General features: G+C 50.6%; 2 protein-coding genes across 2 annotated transcripts; both read left to right on the top strand.

The window, feature by feature from the left end:
* The first annotated feature begins 4058 nt into the window (after window positions 1-4058).
* Window positions 4059-7475, top strand: higd1a (HIG1 hypoxia inducible domain family, member 1A). Its single transcript, XM_080480222.1, has 4 exons — window positions 4059-4556; window positions 6398-6472; window positions 6693-6827; window positions 6913-7475. Exons 2-4 carry the CDS (start codon window positions 6403-6405, stop codon window positions 6984-6986), a joined length of 279 nt encoding a protein of 92 aa, XP_080336348.1. The 5' UTR covers window positions 4059-4556; window positions 6398-6402; the 3' UTR covers window positions 6987-7475.
* A 1501-nt stretch (window positions 7476-8976) lies between these two features.
* Window positions 8977-11957, top strand: ccdc13 (coiled-coil domain containing 13; the record flags this gene model as incomplete). Its single annotated transcript, XM_080474117.1, has 9 exons — window positions 8977-9157; window positions 9640-9824; window positions 9893-10029; window positions 10801-10946; window positions 11019-11087; window positions 11161-11274; window positions 11352-11456; window positions 11542-11652; window positions 11721-11957. Exons 2-9 carry the CDS (start codon window positions 9667-9669, stop codon window positions 11955-11957), a joined length of 1077 nt encoding a protein of 358 aa, XP_080330243.1. The 5' UTR covers window positions 8977-9157; window positions 9640-9666.
* Window positions 11958-17445: the final 5488 nt, after the last annotated feature.

Genomic DNA, 17445 nt, shown 5'->3' with positions numbered 1-17445 from the left:
CTCTCTTTGGGATTGTTACCTTTGGACTAGTTTATCTTATAAACTCTGAGTCCTCAGCTGAACTTCCTTCATGACTCGTACACGATGAGTAAATTCCAGGCAGATTAAATCCAGACACTTAATGATGGCGTCCGTCGTGATGAGGGAGGCTGGCTCGCATGGAGGCGGCTGAATGAGATTCCAGGAATCATGCTTGGACTGACTGAGAAAGAAAAACTACAAGAACTAACGCTGAAACATCATTTCTACTCAATGTTGAAGGAATCCGTAACAGCCTAGAACGTACACAGGAGGACTGCTGAGCAGATAAAACCTTATCTTGAAAAGACGTAATTGTGTCTCAGCCAGCCGGCTGCACTTTTCCCGCTCATTGTTAGGTAATGATTATTGGACTGGAGATAAAGTGTATCAAGCAACAGGAGGAAACCCACCAATGCAAACGGAACACAGAAGACCTGGATCTGAATCTCTGCAGCCAAAGTCTGGGACTGCAGGTGAAGGCAGGAGGCACAGGTGGTTATTCTTCTAAAACCATCAGCAGGTTTGTCGTCTGTCCTGAGAAGGTGGAAGGGAAGACTCCAGAGACAACAGTCCTCCACATGGGAAGACCTTGAAGATCCAACAAGAGCCAAACGCTTGACCTGAAGAAGAAAATGTTTCTGGAAGGTTCCATCACAGGATCCAACCTGTGATGGAACCTTCCAGAGGCCGAAATCTGTGGTGGTGGAAACTTAGACAAGAGATCTTAATCACTTCCTTGGTGACGCAACAACGTCTTACACAACCTGATCCTTGTCCATTGATCTGCTGTGTGTGTGTGTGTGTGTGGTGTGTGTGTGTGTGTGTGTGTGTGTGTGTGTGTGTGTGTGTGTGTGTGTGTGTGTGTGTGTGTGTGTGTGTGTGTGTGTGTGTGTGTGTGTGTGTGTGTGTGTGTGTGTGTGTGTGTGTGTGTGTGTGTGTGTGTGTGTGTGTGTGTGTGTGAGTGTGTGTGTGTGTGAGTGTGTGTGTGTGTGTGTGTGTGTGTGATCATCATTACTTGTTGAAGTTATTGATGATCTTTATTTTTCTTGTGGTTCGTCAGTCCCAATGTTTCAGTATCGGAGCCAGACGTAAAGTGTCCTCGTCTCTGGCCCGGACCTGGACTCTGGCCCGGACCTGGACCGCCTCCCTCACTCTGCAGCTGGGCTCAGAATGAAGACTGTGATATGATGCACCATCCAGGCCTCCAGGCTCCTCGCCGCCGCCGCAGGAAGGACAAACCAGGTCGCAGGACAAGTCCCCAGACCAGAAACGGATCTGCTCGGCCTTGCAGGAGGAAGTGTTGCCGTGGTGGGCGGAGCCAGCGACGGCCCGGGAGCCTGGAGAAGCTGACCGGTGATGGACAGTCTGCTCACTGTGATGACATCCTTCCTGACAGGGACCAGACGCTGGCCGAGCTCCAGGGCCTCCGCAAGAAACCTTCAGCTGCCTCAGACCCACCGGGTCCCCAGTGTACTACTCTACTCTACTGGTACTAGTCACTAACTCGTCATATAAAGCAACAGACAAGATTTAATCACCACCAGAGTCCTGGAGTCTGTTTTTAACCGTTTAGTTACCAAAAAAAGAAATGGGAGTGAAAAGTCTGCAGCTCGGTGTCTTCATGGAATAATCAAATCCTCAAGTCCAGAGACCAGAACCAACCAACCAACCAACCAACCAACCAACCAACCAACCAACCAACCAACCAATCAATCAATCAATCAATCAACCAACCAATCAATCCAGTATTTCTACACTAATCTCTCAGCCCTGGATGTTCTGGTAACCTGACCAAACTGATTCTTTCTTTCTTCTCCAATATTTTCTTCTTTTAGTTTTCGTCTCCAAGCAGAAGAAACATCATCGCATCATGCAAACCTCAAACACACAAGTACACTGGAAGTACGCACAAGTACTACACACAGATATACTTCAATCTGCAATGAAGTGCAAACTAAAGAAAGTGTGTGAAAGAGAGGGGTGAGGGAGGGGGAGGGGAGATCGTCCTTCCTCCAGCTGCTCTACCTCCTTCAGTGTCGTCGTCAATTCATTTTCTCCAAAAACAAACAACCACGACTGGCGGTTCACTGAAACCACGCTCCGGACTCTGACATCACTTGTGTTTACTTTACTGGCTGTGTGTGTGTGTGTGTGTGTGTGTGTGTGTGTGTGTGTGTGTGTGTGTGTGTGTGTGTGTGTGTGTGTGTGTGTGTGTGTGTGTGTGTGTGTGTGGACAAACACCTTGAAACAGGATATAAAGTGAACTCTCACTGAATTGGTCAGAACATCTGCATGTTGAACAACTAATATTAAACCAAGTCAACACTGCCCCCTGCTGGACTGAAAGGCACAAAGCCCCCAGATGAGTGTCGTTTAACACGTATTGACAGAAACTACATGATGCAGCGGAACAACAAGTCCTCCGTCACAGAAAACACCAACCAGCATGACACAGAATGAATAAAAGAAGTAATCAGTGTTACAGTGGTTAGTGCTCTGGCCTCAGAGCGACAAGGTCGTGGGTTCAAATCCAGCGTGGGGCCTGTGTGTCCTGGGTTTCATCCCACAGTCCACAAACAACACCTTCAGACTAGTGGAAGACCTTCAGACTAGTGGAAGACCTTCAGACTAGTGGAAGACCTTCAGACTAGTAGAAGACCTTCAGACTAGTAGAAGACCTTCAGACTAGTGGAAGACCTTCAGACCAGTAGAAGACCTTCAGACTAGTGGAAGACCTTCAGACCAGTAGAAGACCTTCAGACTAGTGGAAGACCTTCAGACTAGTAGAAGACCTTCAGACTAGTGGAAGACCTTCAGACTAGTAGAAGACCTTCAGACTAGTGGAAGACCTTCAGACTAGTAGAAGACCTTCAGACTAGTGGAAGACCTTCAGACTAGTAGAAGACCTTCAGACTAGTAGAAGACCTTCAGACCAGTAGAAGACCTTCAGACTAGTGGAAGACCTTCAGACCAGTAGAAGACCTTCAGACTAGTGGAAGACCTTCAGACTAGTGGAAGACCTTCAGACTAGTGGAAGACCTTCAGACTAGTAGAAGACCTTCAGACTAGTGGAAGACCTTCAGACTAGTAGAAGACCTTCAGACTAGTGGAAGACCTTCAGACTAGTAGAAGACCTTCAGACTAGTAGAAGACCTTCAGACTAGTGGAAGACCTTCAGACTAGTGGAAGACCTTCAGACCAGTAGAAGAACTTCAGACTAGTGGAAGACCTTCAGACCAGTAGAAGACCTTCAGACTAGTGGAAGACCTTCATATTAGTGGAAGACCTTCAGAGTAGTGCAGCAGAATGAGGTCTGGCCCATCCAGTAAAGACCTTCAGAGGTTTTACCCAGTCCTCCACCAGGTCCTCCAATATAAATACAATAACTTCTATCATGTTATCATATAGAATGTCAGTGTGCTGCAGTGATGTATAACATCCAGCAGGTGTCAGCATTGAGCAACACAGTGACACAGTATGACGCATTATGAACGCCACACCTGCTGCAGCTACGTCACTGAACTGGACGGAAGAAACCCACAGAGGAAACCCAAACCGCCTGAAACCTGAGCTGCTCCCTCATGGGAGGAGCCTGGGAGCTGGAAGCTCCGCCTCCATTCTACTGGGAGAAAACCTATTGACCTCCAGGGGGCAGCACTGAGAGGCCAGTGTTGTAACAGTAAAACAAGCAGTTCTACAGGTTCTACGGAGGCTTTAAATCGTATCCTCGACTTTACAGGCGTTGTTCTGAGCAGTTTGGTCCTTCACCAAATCTGCATGGGTTTTTTACCGTTTCATCAACCTTGACAATAACGTTTGTTTTATTTATTTTTCTTTTATTCTTTTATCTTACCTCAGCAGATTCTACCAGAACATAATTATAAACATAAAATCATGAATCATTATTTTACTGCGTTTAATTCAGGTTTGTTCTATTGCTGGCGGAGCACGAGGCAGAAACGTGCCTCCGTGTGACGTAAGAGCACGTTACATCATCTCACTCTCACACACACACACACACACACACACACACACACACACACACACACACACACACACACACACACACACACACACACACACACACACACACACACACACACACACACACACACACACACACACACACACACGAGCATGATGCGTTCAGGTAGCACAGTTTGTTTTGTCTTCAGAGGACTTTTTCTATTGATTATGTCTCTTTGTCTCTTAGTGTGTCTCTTTGTCTCTTAGTGTGTCTCTTTGTCTCTTAGTGTGTCTCTCACGTCGTTTCTCTCCTTTCTATCTTATGAGCTCATGAACGTAGTTTACATTCATGTTTTTGACCGGATACCAGCGGAGCCACGACACGAGCGTCTCTATGTTTCACATTTCCTCCTGTACCTGAACGCAACACGCCATAACCTGACGTCAGATGACGCACCAGTTGGTCACGTGGGTCACGTAACCGGCAACTCACTTCCTGTGTGCGTGCGGATCCCAGCATCAGATCGTCAGGCTCCTTCCTCCAGTCTGCAGCGGCTCCGGGTCCTCTGGTGAGTACGGTCCAGGTGGTCCGGGTCCAGGTGGTCCGGGTCCGGGTCCGGGTCCGGGTCCGGGTCCGGGTGGTCCGGGTGGTCCGGGTCCAGGTTTGACCTCTGGTCACACACGTCTTTAGTTGAGAGTTGAACGTTGAGCAGCAGCAGCAGCATCGTTGATGAGGATTTAGAACAACAAATGTCTGGAACCTTAAAAAGTGACAGAAATACTTTGAGGTGTTCGACTTGTTCACAGTGCAGAGTGAGAGAGTGAGAGAGTGAGAGAGAGTGAGAGAGTGAATTCATCCGCACTCTACTAAAGAAACACCACAACGTTTCAGGTGAAAACGGATCGTTGTGGTTTCAGAAGGTTTGACAGAGAAACGACTCAAGTCGACTTCCTGTGAAGCTTTTTACAAACTACAGGAAACTATAAAACAGTAAAAATATTAAAGAGTATAAACTATAAAACAGTAAAAATATTAAAGAGTATAAACTAGAAAACAGTAAAAATATTAAAGAGTATAAACTAGAAAACAGTGAAAACAACAAAGTAGGAAAAACTAGAAAACGGTAAAAAGTAGAACACAATAAAAACTATAAAACAATAAAAACTATAAAAACTATAAAACAATAAAAACTATAAAAACTATAAAACAATAAAAACAGGAGCAAAGTCTCAAGCAGGCTGAAAGTCGGTGTTTAGAAAGAGGTTTGAAGATGCGTTTTAAAATTGGAAGCTGAAGGTTCCTGAAGGTTCCTGAAGGTTCCTGAAGGTTCTTGTCTGACGAGCGGTGGAGCTCCTTCCATAGCCGACGAGCAGCGACAGGAAACGCTCCTCATTTTGTGGTTACACCAGGAACATGTGATCAGCTGACCTGAGTGCAGGGTTTCCATGGAAACGGCAGAATACCATGTAGTTCTCATGTTGGTCCACTAGTACCAGAGTACCAAGTCGGATTGTTACCATGGTGACTGTCAAAATAAAACCACCAAGTCGGATTGTTATTACGGTGACTGTCAAAATAAAACTACCAAGTTGGATTGTTATTACGGTGACTGTCAAAATAAAAGCACCAAGTCGGATTGTTATTACGGTGACTGTCAAAATAAAAGCACCAAGTCCCAGGAGAATATGGACTGGGAGTCATGAAGAATTTAGTTTCCCATATAAACAGATAGAAACATGATTTTCTTCAGCCTTGACCTCTTTAACAACTTCACCAATTTAACCAGTTCAACTTTTATAACTTAACTTTTTTAAACTTTTTGTAAAAAAAACCACCTTCATATCATTTAAACTTTTTAAAAAGATTTCTTAACATTGAAGTGGACTAGAAACCCCTCGGGCGGACCTGAGCTCCACCACGGTCAGCTGGATGCTTTTAACTTTTAAATCCTCAGTGGGAGTGGAACAGCTGCTTTGTTATTTCTATTCTTCTCGCCTATAAAAACTGCAGTTCCGGTGCGAACCAGCAGGTGGAAACAGGTGAAAAACAATAAATACAGTAGAAACCTTGTAAAAATACCGATAATACAAGAAATCTAGTGTTTATTGGAAATACCGGATGTAACTGATTCATAAGAAGTATGTGTGTGAGCTTTCATTACAAAAACAACAGCACCACCTAGTGGCCCAACATGGAAACTACATTGTTTTCAAAATGTTGCCGCGTAAACGTGAAACTTTCCTGGAACGAAAACACAAAAACGCTGCGTCTTCACTTCAAACGTCATAAACGAGACGTTGGTGTTTCTCTGAATTCACACGTTCACAGCAGGAAGTAACGCCGCCACCTGACCTTTGACCCCACCTGACCTTTGACCCCACCTGACCTTTGACCTCTGGGTTGTTTCAGTCACAATGTCCACCTACGAGGAAAATGATTCCAAGTTCATGCGGAAAGCAAAGGAGAACCCGTTTGTTCCCATTGGTGAGACACACACACACACACACACACACACACACACACACACACACACACACACACACACACACACACACACACACACACACACACACACACACACACACACACACACACACACACACACACACACACACACACACACACACACACACACACACACACACACACACGGTGAGGTCACAGGTCCTGGTGTGTGTGTGTGTGTGTGTGTGTGTGTGTTCAGGCATAGCGGGGTTCTTCGCCATCGTCGGCTACCGGCTGATGAAGCTGAAGAGCCGCGGCGACACCAAGATGTCGGTCCACCTGATCCACATGCGAGTGGCGGCCCAGGGCTTCGTGGTGGGAGCCATGACTGTGGGTACGTGCTGACCTCTGACCTCTGACCTCAACCTCAGCGCCTTGACCTCTGCCCCCCGCCCTGACCTCTGCCCTCTGGCCTGCAGGCGTGCTGTACTCCATGTACCGGGAGTACATCCTGAAGCCTGCGGAGGAGCAGAAGGCCGTGAAGCAGAAGTGACGGAGCGTCTGCCGACCACTGACCTCCGACTGGATGCTCTTATTCTGAAATGTTGTAGTGAATAAACCCCTGCAGCACGACGTTTCCTGTTGCTTCACTCCAGGCCTGGGGGGTCGTCCTGCCCGCCGGCCTCGCTGAGGCACTGCTATTTATTTCCGTGAGGTTCTGGAGGATCGTTTCAGAAAGACGTGACGAGGTTCTTGTTCTTTTTCTGCCAAAACGAAGCAGTTTGCACTTTCAGCTCATCTTTAATCGATCGTATCCTGGAACAGACGAACATTATTCTGAAGACCCACAAAAGTAATCGCCTCAATCTGATCATGAAACAATGTCGGACATTACTTTTTTCTGTTACTGATGTTGAGTCGCAGGCTGAAGGTCTGACCTTTGACCTGTGACACCGTCGGGGTCGTGACCTCAGGGTCCGGTACCATTTAGGATTTTTCAAATTTGACTTTCTTCTTCAAATAAAATAGAATTAAAATCTGATTCTGTCTTTTCTGGTATCTCACACACACACACACACACACACACACACACACACACACACACACACACACACACACACACACACACACACACACACACACACACACACACACACACACACACACCCCTACACCTTGTTCCAAGGTTTCAGACCAAGTATTCATCAGGAAACCTTTCATTGGTATTGATCCCCTGTAGAACGGTCGGTGGATACAGGGACGCTTTAGAACCTCTGCAGTCGTTTGGATATGAAAACACGAGTCAGAGTTTCACCGCAGCACGGCTGAACACAGGAGGAGGAAATGACTCTTATTGACTTGAACTTTGAATTTGCAATAAAGACAAACATTTACAACCCAGTAAACAACTAAGTGACAAACTGGGAGCTTTTCAAAATAGAAGTATGGAAGAAAATGGGTCAACGGGGTTAATGTCCAGGGTCAACAGGGTTAATGTCCAGGGTCAACGGGGTTAATGTCCAGGGTCAACAGGGTCAACGTCCAGGGTCAACAGGGTTAATGTCCAGGGTCAACGGGGTTAATGTCCAGGGTCAACGGGGTTAATGTCCAGGGTCAACAGGGTCAACGTCCAGGGTCAACAGGGTCAACGTCCAGGGTCAACAGGGTTAATGTCCAGGGTCAACGTCGAGGGTCAACAGGGTTAATGTCCGGGGTCAACGTCCAGGGTCAACGTCCAGGGTCAACAGGGTTAATGTCCAGGGTCAACGGGGTCAACGTCCAGGGTCCACAGGGTTAATGTCCAGGATAAATGTCCAGGGTCAATGTCCATGTCCAGGATCAACCCACCAAACTTGGACTTGATGCACCAGACCATATGGTGAGCACGTGGACCAAATGTTTAGTTTGACTCCTCCCTTGCTTCTGCTGTCGGTCACGTGGCTAATTAACATATGAGCACAGGATTGGCTGGCTGAGCTCCACACACCACAAAGTTGATAAATGTTTGGAATTGTAAAATACTGGACATGCAGAGCTGAAAGAATAATTTAGTGACAATAAAATACTGTCTGTTTTTTATTTATTGACTAAATTAATTTTGAAACCTCCTTAAAATGATGTGTTTGATGTTTTCGGGGGGGGGGGGGGGGGGGGGGGGTGCTGTTATTCTTATTGTTGCTGCCGTCGTTGTCAGAGTTGCCTCGGTCTCCAGTGACACTGCAGATCTCGCAGGAGTTGGTCCGTGTTGACGCGTTACTATGGAAACGTGTGTGTGTGTGTGTGTGTGTGTGTGTGTGTGTGTGTGTGTGTGTGTGTGTGTGTGTGTGTGTGTGTGTGTGTGTGTGTGTGTGTGTGTGTGTGTGTGTGTGTGTGTGTGTGTGTGTGTGTGTGTGTAAAGAAGGTCTCGGAGCAGAAGGAGACGGTGGGTTGATGTGAAACTCGGTTCTTCTGTCACAGTCATGAACTCTGACATTAGGACCTTCCGGGACCTTCCAGGACCTTCCGGGACGTGTTGTGGTTTTCACGGTTTTAATCTCATCGTTGGTCAGTTTCCCTCTGAAGGTTTGGAATATAATCCCAGCAGAGTTGCTGTTTCCCTCTGAAGGTTTTCTGGTGTTTCTCTCTTTTATTCTCTAGATCAGCTCTTTCCTGTTTGGACAGTTTCATCCAGGAACATGTGAAGAGTGAGACACCGACACGAGCAGGAGTCGCACCAGCGACCAGGTCAGTAGTTTAACCCTGATGTTGGTAGTTCTTGTCATTTGATTGTATGAATGCTGATTCTGAGAATAATCAGCATTCGTCTGAGTGAGTCGGTCCTGAATTCCAACCAACCTGAAGGTTCTAGTATCAACATGGAACCCGTCTAGCAGGGGGCAGGGGGCAGGAGGCAGGGGGCTGTAGGCAGGAGGCAGGGGGCAGGGGGCAGGGGGCAGGGGGCAGGGGGCAGGAGGCAGGAGGCAGGGGGCAGGAGGCTGGAGGCAGGGGGCTGGAGGCAGGGGGCAGGGGGCAGGAGGCAGGAGGCAGGAGGCAGGAGGCAGGAGGCAGGGGGCAGGAGGCTGGAGGCAGGGGGCAGGAGGCAGGGGGCAGGGGGCAGGGGGCTGGAGGCTGGAGGCAGGAGTTCCTCTGTGTTCTGAGAAGTTCCTCTGTGTTCTGAGAGGTTCCTCTGTGTTCTGAGAGGTCCCTGTGTCGGTGTGCTGGTCCAGTGTCTCCTGCTCCATGCAGTACAGGTGATGGACCAGCAGGAGGAGATGAAGAGGCTACAGCTTCAGTTTCAGCAGCTCCAACAGCAGCAGGAGAGGAGAAAAGAGGAGAGGAAGAAGCAGAAGAAAGCAGAAGTCGTTGAGGCCAGCGGCTCGGAGGACCGGCAGCAAATGACTGTGACACACAGGTGAGTCTCACCTGAGCTGAGAAGGTGGTGAGGAGCAGGTGGACTCATGCTGGTGTTCTTCATGTCAGGCTGTCCCAGGAGGAGAGTCGGGCCCTGAGGGAGCTTCAGGATGAGAACAGCCGCCTCTTCAAACTGCTGAGCGACAAAGACTTCGAGATGAAACATCTGAAGAAGAAACTAGAAGAGGAGCGAGCGGCACCAGCAGGTACCAGGAGGTACCAGCAGGTACCAGGAGGTACCAGGAGGCTGGAGTCTTCTCCAGGTCTTCAGTCTTCCTCCCCGTCTTCCTCCTAGTCTAAAGTCTTCCTCCTCGTCTTCCTCCCAGTCTTCAGTCTTCCTCCCAGTCTTCCTCCTCGTCTTCTCCAGGTCTTCAGTCTTCCTCCCAGTCTTCCTCCCAGTCTTCCTCCTCGTCTTCAGTCTTCCTCCTAGTCTTCCTCCCAGTCTTCAGCCTTCCTCCCCGTCTTCGTCCTAGTCTTCGCTCTTCCTCCTAGTCTTTGCTCTTCCTCCTCGTCTTCAGTCTTCTTCCCCGTCTTCCTCCTAGTCTTCCTCCTTGTCTTGGCTCTTCCTCCTAGTCTTCCTCCTAGTCTTCAGTCTTCCTCCTCGTCTTCAGTCTTCCTCCCAGTCTTCCTCCTCGTCTTCCGTCTTCCTCCCCGTCTTCCTCCTAGTCTTCGCGCTTCCTCCCAGTCTTCGCTCTTCCTCCCAGTCTTCTTCCTCGTCTTCCTTCTCGTCTTCCTCCTAGTCTTCAGTCTTCCTCCTCGTCTTCAGTCTTCCTCCCAGTCTTCCTCCTCGTCTTCCGTCTTCCTCCCCGTCTTCCTCCCCGTCTTCGCTCTTCCTCCTAGTCTTACTCCCAGTCTTCGCTCTTCCTCCCAGTCTTCCTCCTCGTCTTCAGTCTTCCTCCTTGTCTTGGCTCTTCCTCCCCGTCTTCGCTCTTCCTCCTAGTCTTCCTCCCAGTCTTCCTCTCAGCCTGTTTCTTCAGTTTCAGATTCTCTCGGCGTAGCTTCAGCAGCCGCTGCCACAAAGATCGTTGATCTGTCCAAGAAGGTCCGAGAGCTGAGCGCCGAGCTGCAGCAGGAGAAGACCAGATGCAAGCAGCAGAGCTTCAGGATCACGGACTTGGAGAAGGTGCAGTTTGACTTGAGGTGGAGTCGTTGATCCTGCAGGGACAGACAGCAGATGTTGTGTTTGTGTGTGAAGCTGCAGGCTGCTGCAGGACGCCGGCCGGACTGTCAGTCCTCGGCTCAGAGCTGCTCTGAAGACGCTCAGGTAAACCTTCATCCAGGAACCGCCTCAACATCTGGCTGCTACTGCACCTCAAGCTCTTCCTCCCTGGAAGCAGGAAGGTCCCGCCGCCGCAGGTCTGCAGGACAAACTAGCAGCAGCCAATCTGAAGTTGGTGGAGTATCGTAACCAGGTCCAGGTCTTCAAACAGCAGCTGAAGGTGGCTCAGAAGGTAGGAAGCGTCTTCCTGCGGCTCTTTCAGAAGAACTCCAGGAAACCAGGTTTCTTCCACCGTTGGTCCTGCTGCAGGTTTTACTGAGCGAGCTGGGAGAAGACGTCCCGCTGCAGCAGCTGCTCAGCAGCCCGGGCAGCTTCAGGGGCCGAGCGCAGCAGATCCTGGCTCTGCAGACCCGGGTCAGCTCCTCCCCACAGCCACAGGTACAGGTACGGCGGGGAACCTCCACACCATGTCTGACCGCTCCGCTCTGCTGGGGAACAGGTCCGGGACCTGGAGCAGCAGCTGAGCTCGCGCAGCCTCGGGCCGTCAGCCCAGAACAGGAACCTCAGCCACATCCGGACAGTGGACAGGGAGAAGAGGGAGGCGCTGGAGGTGCGTGGGAAACCCCGAGTCGGTGTGTGAGCGTGTTAACGTCCCGGTGACGCTGTCTCCGTCCACAGAGGACCGCCGCAGAACACGAGCTGCTCCTCAAAGAGCACAGGGACATGAAGAGGAAGCTGGAGGCCTCCAGAGCGCGGAATCAGGCTCTGAGTGGGGAAGTGAAGGTTCTGAAGGAGCAGGTCTGCACGCTGCTGCACAAGTGTCAGCATGACGAGGAGCTGGTGACCGCCCTGCTGGTCAGGACCCGCCCCCCAAACTCCACCCACCAACCAGCCGTACACTCACAGACACAGTGACTCGGTCGTGTGTGTGTGTGTGTGTGTGTGTGTGTGTGTGTGTGTGTGTGTGTGTGTGTGTGTGTGTGTGTGTGTGTGTGTGTGAGAGAGACAGGAGCAGCTGAGTGAGATGCAAGGCTTCAGCCTGGGGCACAAGAAGACGGCGAGCGACGAGGCCGTGGAGCCCGGCGCCATCGTCCAGAGACCGAGAGGCGATCTGGTGGAAAAAGAGGCTCAAGTCAAAGAGCTGCAGCGTCACAAAGTACACACCAAAGTACACACCAAAGTACACACTAAAGTACACAGTGACGTCTGAGAGGCTCTGAGTCACACGCTTCATCTGGACTGCCGTGTGTTTCAGCAGGAAGGAGAGGACAGCAGGACCAGGGGCTGCAGTTCAGGAGTTTATCCACCAGAGGGCGACATGGCCCCAGGATTGATGCATTCTGGGTATTCCAAGCTGCTTCAGTCATGGGGTCACTGTAATCAGATTACTGGTTTCCAGTTTGGGTCACAAGCTGGTACTTCCTGTAGCGGAGGTCCGTTTGGAACAGATGTGAGTGTGAAACTCACATGATGCCACACACACACACACACACACACACACACACACACACACACACACACACACACACACACACACACACACACACACACACACACACACACACACACACACACACACACACACACACACACACAGCAGGAGAAGCTCCCTTCTCTCAGTTCACAGCCTTCATGTGTGGATAACAACCATCATGGCCGCCTCCAGATGTGCAGCTGCTGCAGAGACAAGAGGAAGGTGTTCATCCTGAACAGAGAAGCTGCAGGTTGTCTCCGCGCTGTGCTCCTCACCTGTTCAGGTGTTTGGTGCTGTGCAACGTTCTAACTGCTGCTCTGAAGCTTCAGAGAGTCCAGCACTTCACTTGAACCCAACTGCTGACATACTGATGGAGGTCAGGCCTTCTGGGAACTCCCACTGGGAAATTCCCAGTTTTGTCTCATGGCAGTGGGCACCTCCCGCCTCCCGGTCATTCATGAACACGTTACACGTCGCTGTAGGTTTCTGTTGGAGTGGATTCCTGATTGAGTGTTGGAACCTTGAGCTCGCTGGTTCTTCCTGGTCCTTTGATTCTGAACCGGGTTCAAAGACAGTAAAGAGAGCCATATGCAATGTGCAGCTGGACCTGGACGTCTCAGCAGGAGGACCAGCAGAATGTCCAACTTCCCTGGTTCGACATTTTTCTTCTAGGCGGGGCCACACCCCCACAACAGGTTGGGCTTCATCGCAATTGGTCATGGCGTCAGTTGCCAATAGAAATCAGACGTCTTCAATCAATGTGTGTGTGTGTGTGTGTGTGTGTGTGTGTGTGTGTGTGTGTGTGTGTGTGTGTGTGTGTGTGTGTGTGTGTGTGTGTGTGTGTGTGTGTGTGTCGTTATCCAGAGGAGCTGAGTTCTACTCTGTGGTTCCACCACCATACGTCAGGCTGAGAGCAGAACCACCTGATCCTGGAACCAACGCTCAGAATGTCCTGTTAGAAAGAACTTCAGGTTTTCAGTTTCTAAGTATACGTGGAACCCGTGATCATAGTATTACTGATGTAATATCCTTCAGGACCAGGAATTCTGGACCAGTCCAGCGTCGCAGTGACTTTTAATGACCTTCACTGACCTTCACAGTGCCTGTAGGGCCGCCGGCTGCTGCTGGCTTCCTGGGCTGGTCAGACTCTGTTTCTTCAGGCTGAGGCCCTGTTTTCACGACACCGGTGTTCTGATCCACTGGATCCCTGAACTTTATATCCCGGCTCCCAAAGGGGAACGTTTCTTTCACGGTCTTGATTCCCTCCTGCAGAGACTGATGGAGGCGGAGCCTGTTACTGCTCATCTCCTCCCGTGGAAAATAGTTCCTTCTGCTCCTGCTCCAGTAATCCAACATGGCCGACCCGCAGTGGTTTGGTTGGCGGTTCTATTCTAGTTTTATCGTCCAGATCCCTGAGAACATCTGATTCATCTTCAGTCACTAGAACGTCTCTTCTCTACATTTGGTTCATGTTTATAACGTTTTGTTCTCTGCACACATAACTGTGTGGTTTCATTACAAAAACAAGCCACAGCGCCCTCCAGTGGCCCGGCAGACTAACTACATGGTGTCAGTGTGTCTGCTGCTGCAGTGGGAACACTTTAATGGTTTAGGTGCTGTGGCGTGAAACCGCGTGTAAACGGCGCCTGCAGCTTCCTGATCAGAGCTGTGTGTTTGACTCCTGCACAGGGAGGAGCAGCTGAGGTTGGAGGAGCAGCTGAGGTCGGAGGAGCAGCTGAGGCTGGAGGAGCAGCTGAGGTCGGAGGAGCAGCTGAGGCTGGAGGAGCAGCTGAGGCTGGAGGAGCAGCTGAGGCCGGAGGCGGAGCAGCTGAGGTCGGAGGAGCAGCTGAGGCTGGAGGAGCAGCTGAGGCCGGAGGCGGAGCAGCGGCAGGAGGAGGAGCAGCTGAGGTTGGAAGAGCAGCTGAGGAGGAGCAGCTGAGGAGGAGCAGCGGCAGGAGGAGGAGCAGCTGAGGCCGGAGGAGGAGCAGCGGCAGGAGGAGGAGCAGCTGAGGTTGGAAGAGCAGCTGAGGAGGAGCAGCTGAGGCCGGAGGAGGAGCAGCGGCAGGAGGAGGAGCAGCGGCAGGAGGAGGAGCAGCTGAGGTTGGAAGAGCAGCTGAGGAGGAGCAGCTGAGGAGGAGCAGCTGAGGAGGAGCAGCTGAGGAGGAGCAGCGGCAGGAGGAGGAGCAGCTGAGGCCGGAGGAGGAGCAGCGGCAGGAGGAGGAGCAGCGGCAGGAGGAGGAGCAGCTGAGGCCGGAGGAGGAGCAGCGGCAGGAGGAGGAGCAGCGGCAGGAGGAAGAGCAGCTGAGGCAGGAGGAGGAGCAGCGGCAGGAGGAGGAGCAGCTGAGGCAGGAGGAGGAGCAGCGGCAGGAGGAGGAGCAGCTGAGGCAGGAGACGACACGATTAGAGCGACGCTGAGGAGTGAAGGTGTCCTGCTGCTGGCTGCTCTCAGACGTCTGACCTCTGACCCCCCCTGAATGCTGCAGACGCCAGGAGGAGGCGGAGCTTCGCTCACGGCCTCCTGTGCAGCGGCGTCAGAATGGGACGTCTGTTTTCTAACTCGCTCTTTCTTCTCTTCAGCTCAGAGTGAAAATTAAAGTCAGTTTGAACTAAAGACAGGTGACCTGGTTTTCTTCACCCAGCCCTCAGGAATATTTACAGTTGCTCAATGTCTCAAGCTTTAGATTAACATCCGCGTCCGAATCCCCCAAAAATATCACGCTTAATTTAAAGTCATGGCTGGAGTAGTGTGTGCCTCTCTCACCGCAGTATTTCTTCCGGGAGGCGCTGTGAGATTGGCAGGTCGCTGCTGGACGGAGAGAGCGTCAAAAGACAGAAATATCAGTGGACACGATGAAGAAAACCTTTATGTTGGAGGGGAACAGTGCAGCCTGTGTGGAGGCCGAGGCCGAGCCGTGGGGTCGCAGCAGATAAAACCTCTGCAGGACAGATGTGCGGCGCTCCAGCTGCTGATAGGACGGCGGCCAGACGTCTGGTCAGGTGAGCGCAGCAGACTGGAGTTACTGTGTCACCTCACGTCACACATCAAGACCAACGCTGCTGAGACTTCACATAGTTACGGGTGTCATCACTTCCAAAGAAATGACTCCTGGCCAAACAGCTTTAGGATTGTTTTGTGGAGCTGTATTATGCAGAAAGGTGTAGATTTATTCCAAAATGCCCAATAAGCCAGTAAACCAAACACACACTTATGTAAACACCGCGTGCGTAAACAGCCTCACCTATTTGTCATTCCAGCTTTGAATGAGTTCTTTCTCCATCCTCCTCCTCAGAGGTATTCCCTCGTTCTGGACCGATGCTTCCTGCACACCATTGACTGCATCCAGGAACTAAAGTAAACAGAGCTGCCGTGAGCACACAGGTTAAAGTTAGCCACCAGGACGTGGAGCGACCCGAGGCCGGGCTGTGAGGCTCCATTCAGCTGCACCGCACCTCATTTACATGTAATGCAAAGAAAATAAACAGCACATCCTAATGTGCTCATTTACAGTAAGTAGAAGCAAACTAATGAGCGGGAGGCAGCCCAGGCCCGGGGTCAGAGGTCACCCTCGTTATTCACCTGACAAACTGTCAGCAGAGCTCACCAGTTCTAATAATAATAATAATAATAATACAGCAGGGGGCGGAGCCTTCCTCCATCTGAAGCCTGCTTCATCATCATCATCACTCTTCAGATCAAAAGAAACATTTTTTGTGTACACACACACACACACACACACACACACACACACACACACACACACACACACACACACACACACACACACACACACACACACACGGATCCGAGCTGGAAGTCTAAGTGACTGAATCCCCAATCAGCCAAGCAAATTTCCTTTCTAATGCTGCTGGAGGAGAGGATGAAGGTGTGTGTGTGTGTGTGTGTGTGTGTGTGTGTGTGTGTGTGTGTGTGTGTGTGTGTGTGTGTGTGTGTGTGTGTGTGTGTGTGTGTGTGTGTGTGTGTGTGTGTGTGTGTGTGTGTGTTGGGGGGGGGGGGGTAGATCCTCACCATATTTGAATGAGGTTCAACAGATTCCATTAAAGTGAAGGATGGAGTTCCACAGGGTTCTCTATCAAGACCCATACTTTTCCCTTGTTCTCTTAATAAACCCGAGGAAACACTCTGCTCATGTTCTGCTGACACACATCACGTTCCCTCTGAAAGAAGGAGATAAGATGACTTCAAGATCTCTGAACACAAAGTGATATTTCCCCTCGAGGCGCTCAGAGACCAGCTCTCTCCATCTATTCTCACACCCAGACCGGGTTCTCCCCCAGAGGAACCGTCTGCCAGGGTTCTGGTGTTTGTGTTCTCTGGGTTCTCCCCCAGAGGAACCGTCTGGCAGTGTTCTGGTGTTTGTGTTCTCTGGGTTCTCCCCCAGAGGAACCGTCTGGCAGTGTTCTGGTGTTTGTGTTCTCTGGGTTCTCCCCCAGAGGAACCGTCTGGCAGTGTTCTGGTGTTTGTGTTCTCTGGGTTCTCCCCCAGAGGAACCGTCTGCCAGGGTTCTGGTGTTTGTGTTCTCTGGGTTCTCCCCCAGAGGAACCGTCTGGCAGTGTTCTGGTGTTTGTGTTCTCTGGGTTCTCCCCCAGAGGAACCGTCTGGCAGGGTTCTGGTGTTTGTGTTCTCTGGGTTCTTTAACTCGTTTCCCAGCAGGTTCCCGGTCCGTCCACCTCAGACTGTGGAGCGTGGAGAAGGAAAGGTAACCTGAAAGAACATCTCCATGCTGTGATGATGTTTTGATGATGACTGGTTCTGCAGGAGGATTTCTAGGTTTGGATGTTGCCATGGTAACAGATTTGACTGAGTGTCGATGAAGAGCCGTGTCCAGGTCATAAAGACGCCTCCTGTGCAGGCCGAGCTGCTCCCATCCCCCCGCCGGTCAACCAGCAGGCTGTAACTCACACCAGAGC

Source organism: Lipophrys pholis (assembly GCF_963383615.2).
Source record: "Lipophrys pholis genome assembly, chromosome: 1".
Classification (NCBI taxonomy): Eukaryota; Metazoa; Chordata; class Actinopteri; order Blenniiformes; family Blenniidae; genus Lipophrys; species Lipophrys pholis.
This window is presented reverse-complemented; position numbering and strand designations above follow the sequence as displayed.

Bases quoted from the DNA above. Each gene is read 5' to 3' on its own strand.
- higd1a (XM_080480222.1), top strand. From the start codon at position 6,403: ATGTCCACCTACGAGGAAAATGATTCCAAGTTCATGCGGAAAGCAAAG. The intron at 6,473-6,692 runs GTGAGACACACA...GTGTGTGTTCAG, and splicing joins GAACCCGTTTGTTCCCATTG to GCATAGCGGGGTTCTTCGCC. The intron at 6,828-6,912 runs GTACGTGCTGAC...TCTGGCCTGCAG, and splicing joins GGTGGGAGCCATGACTGTGG to GCGTGCTGTACTCCATGTAC.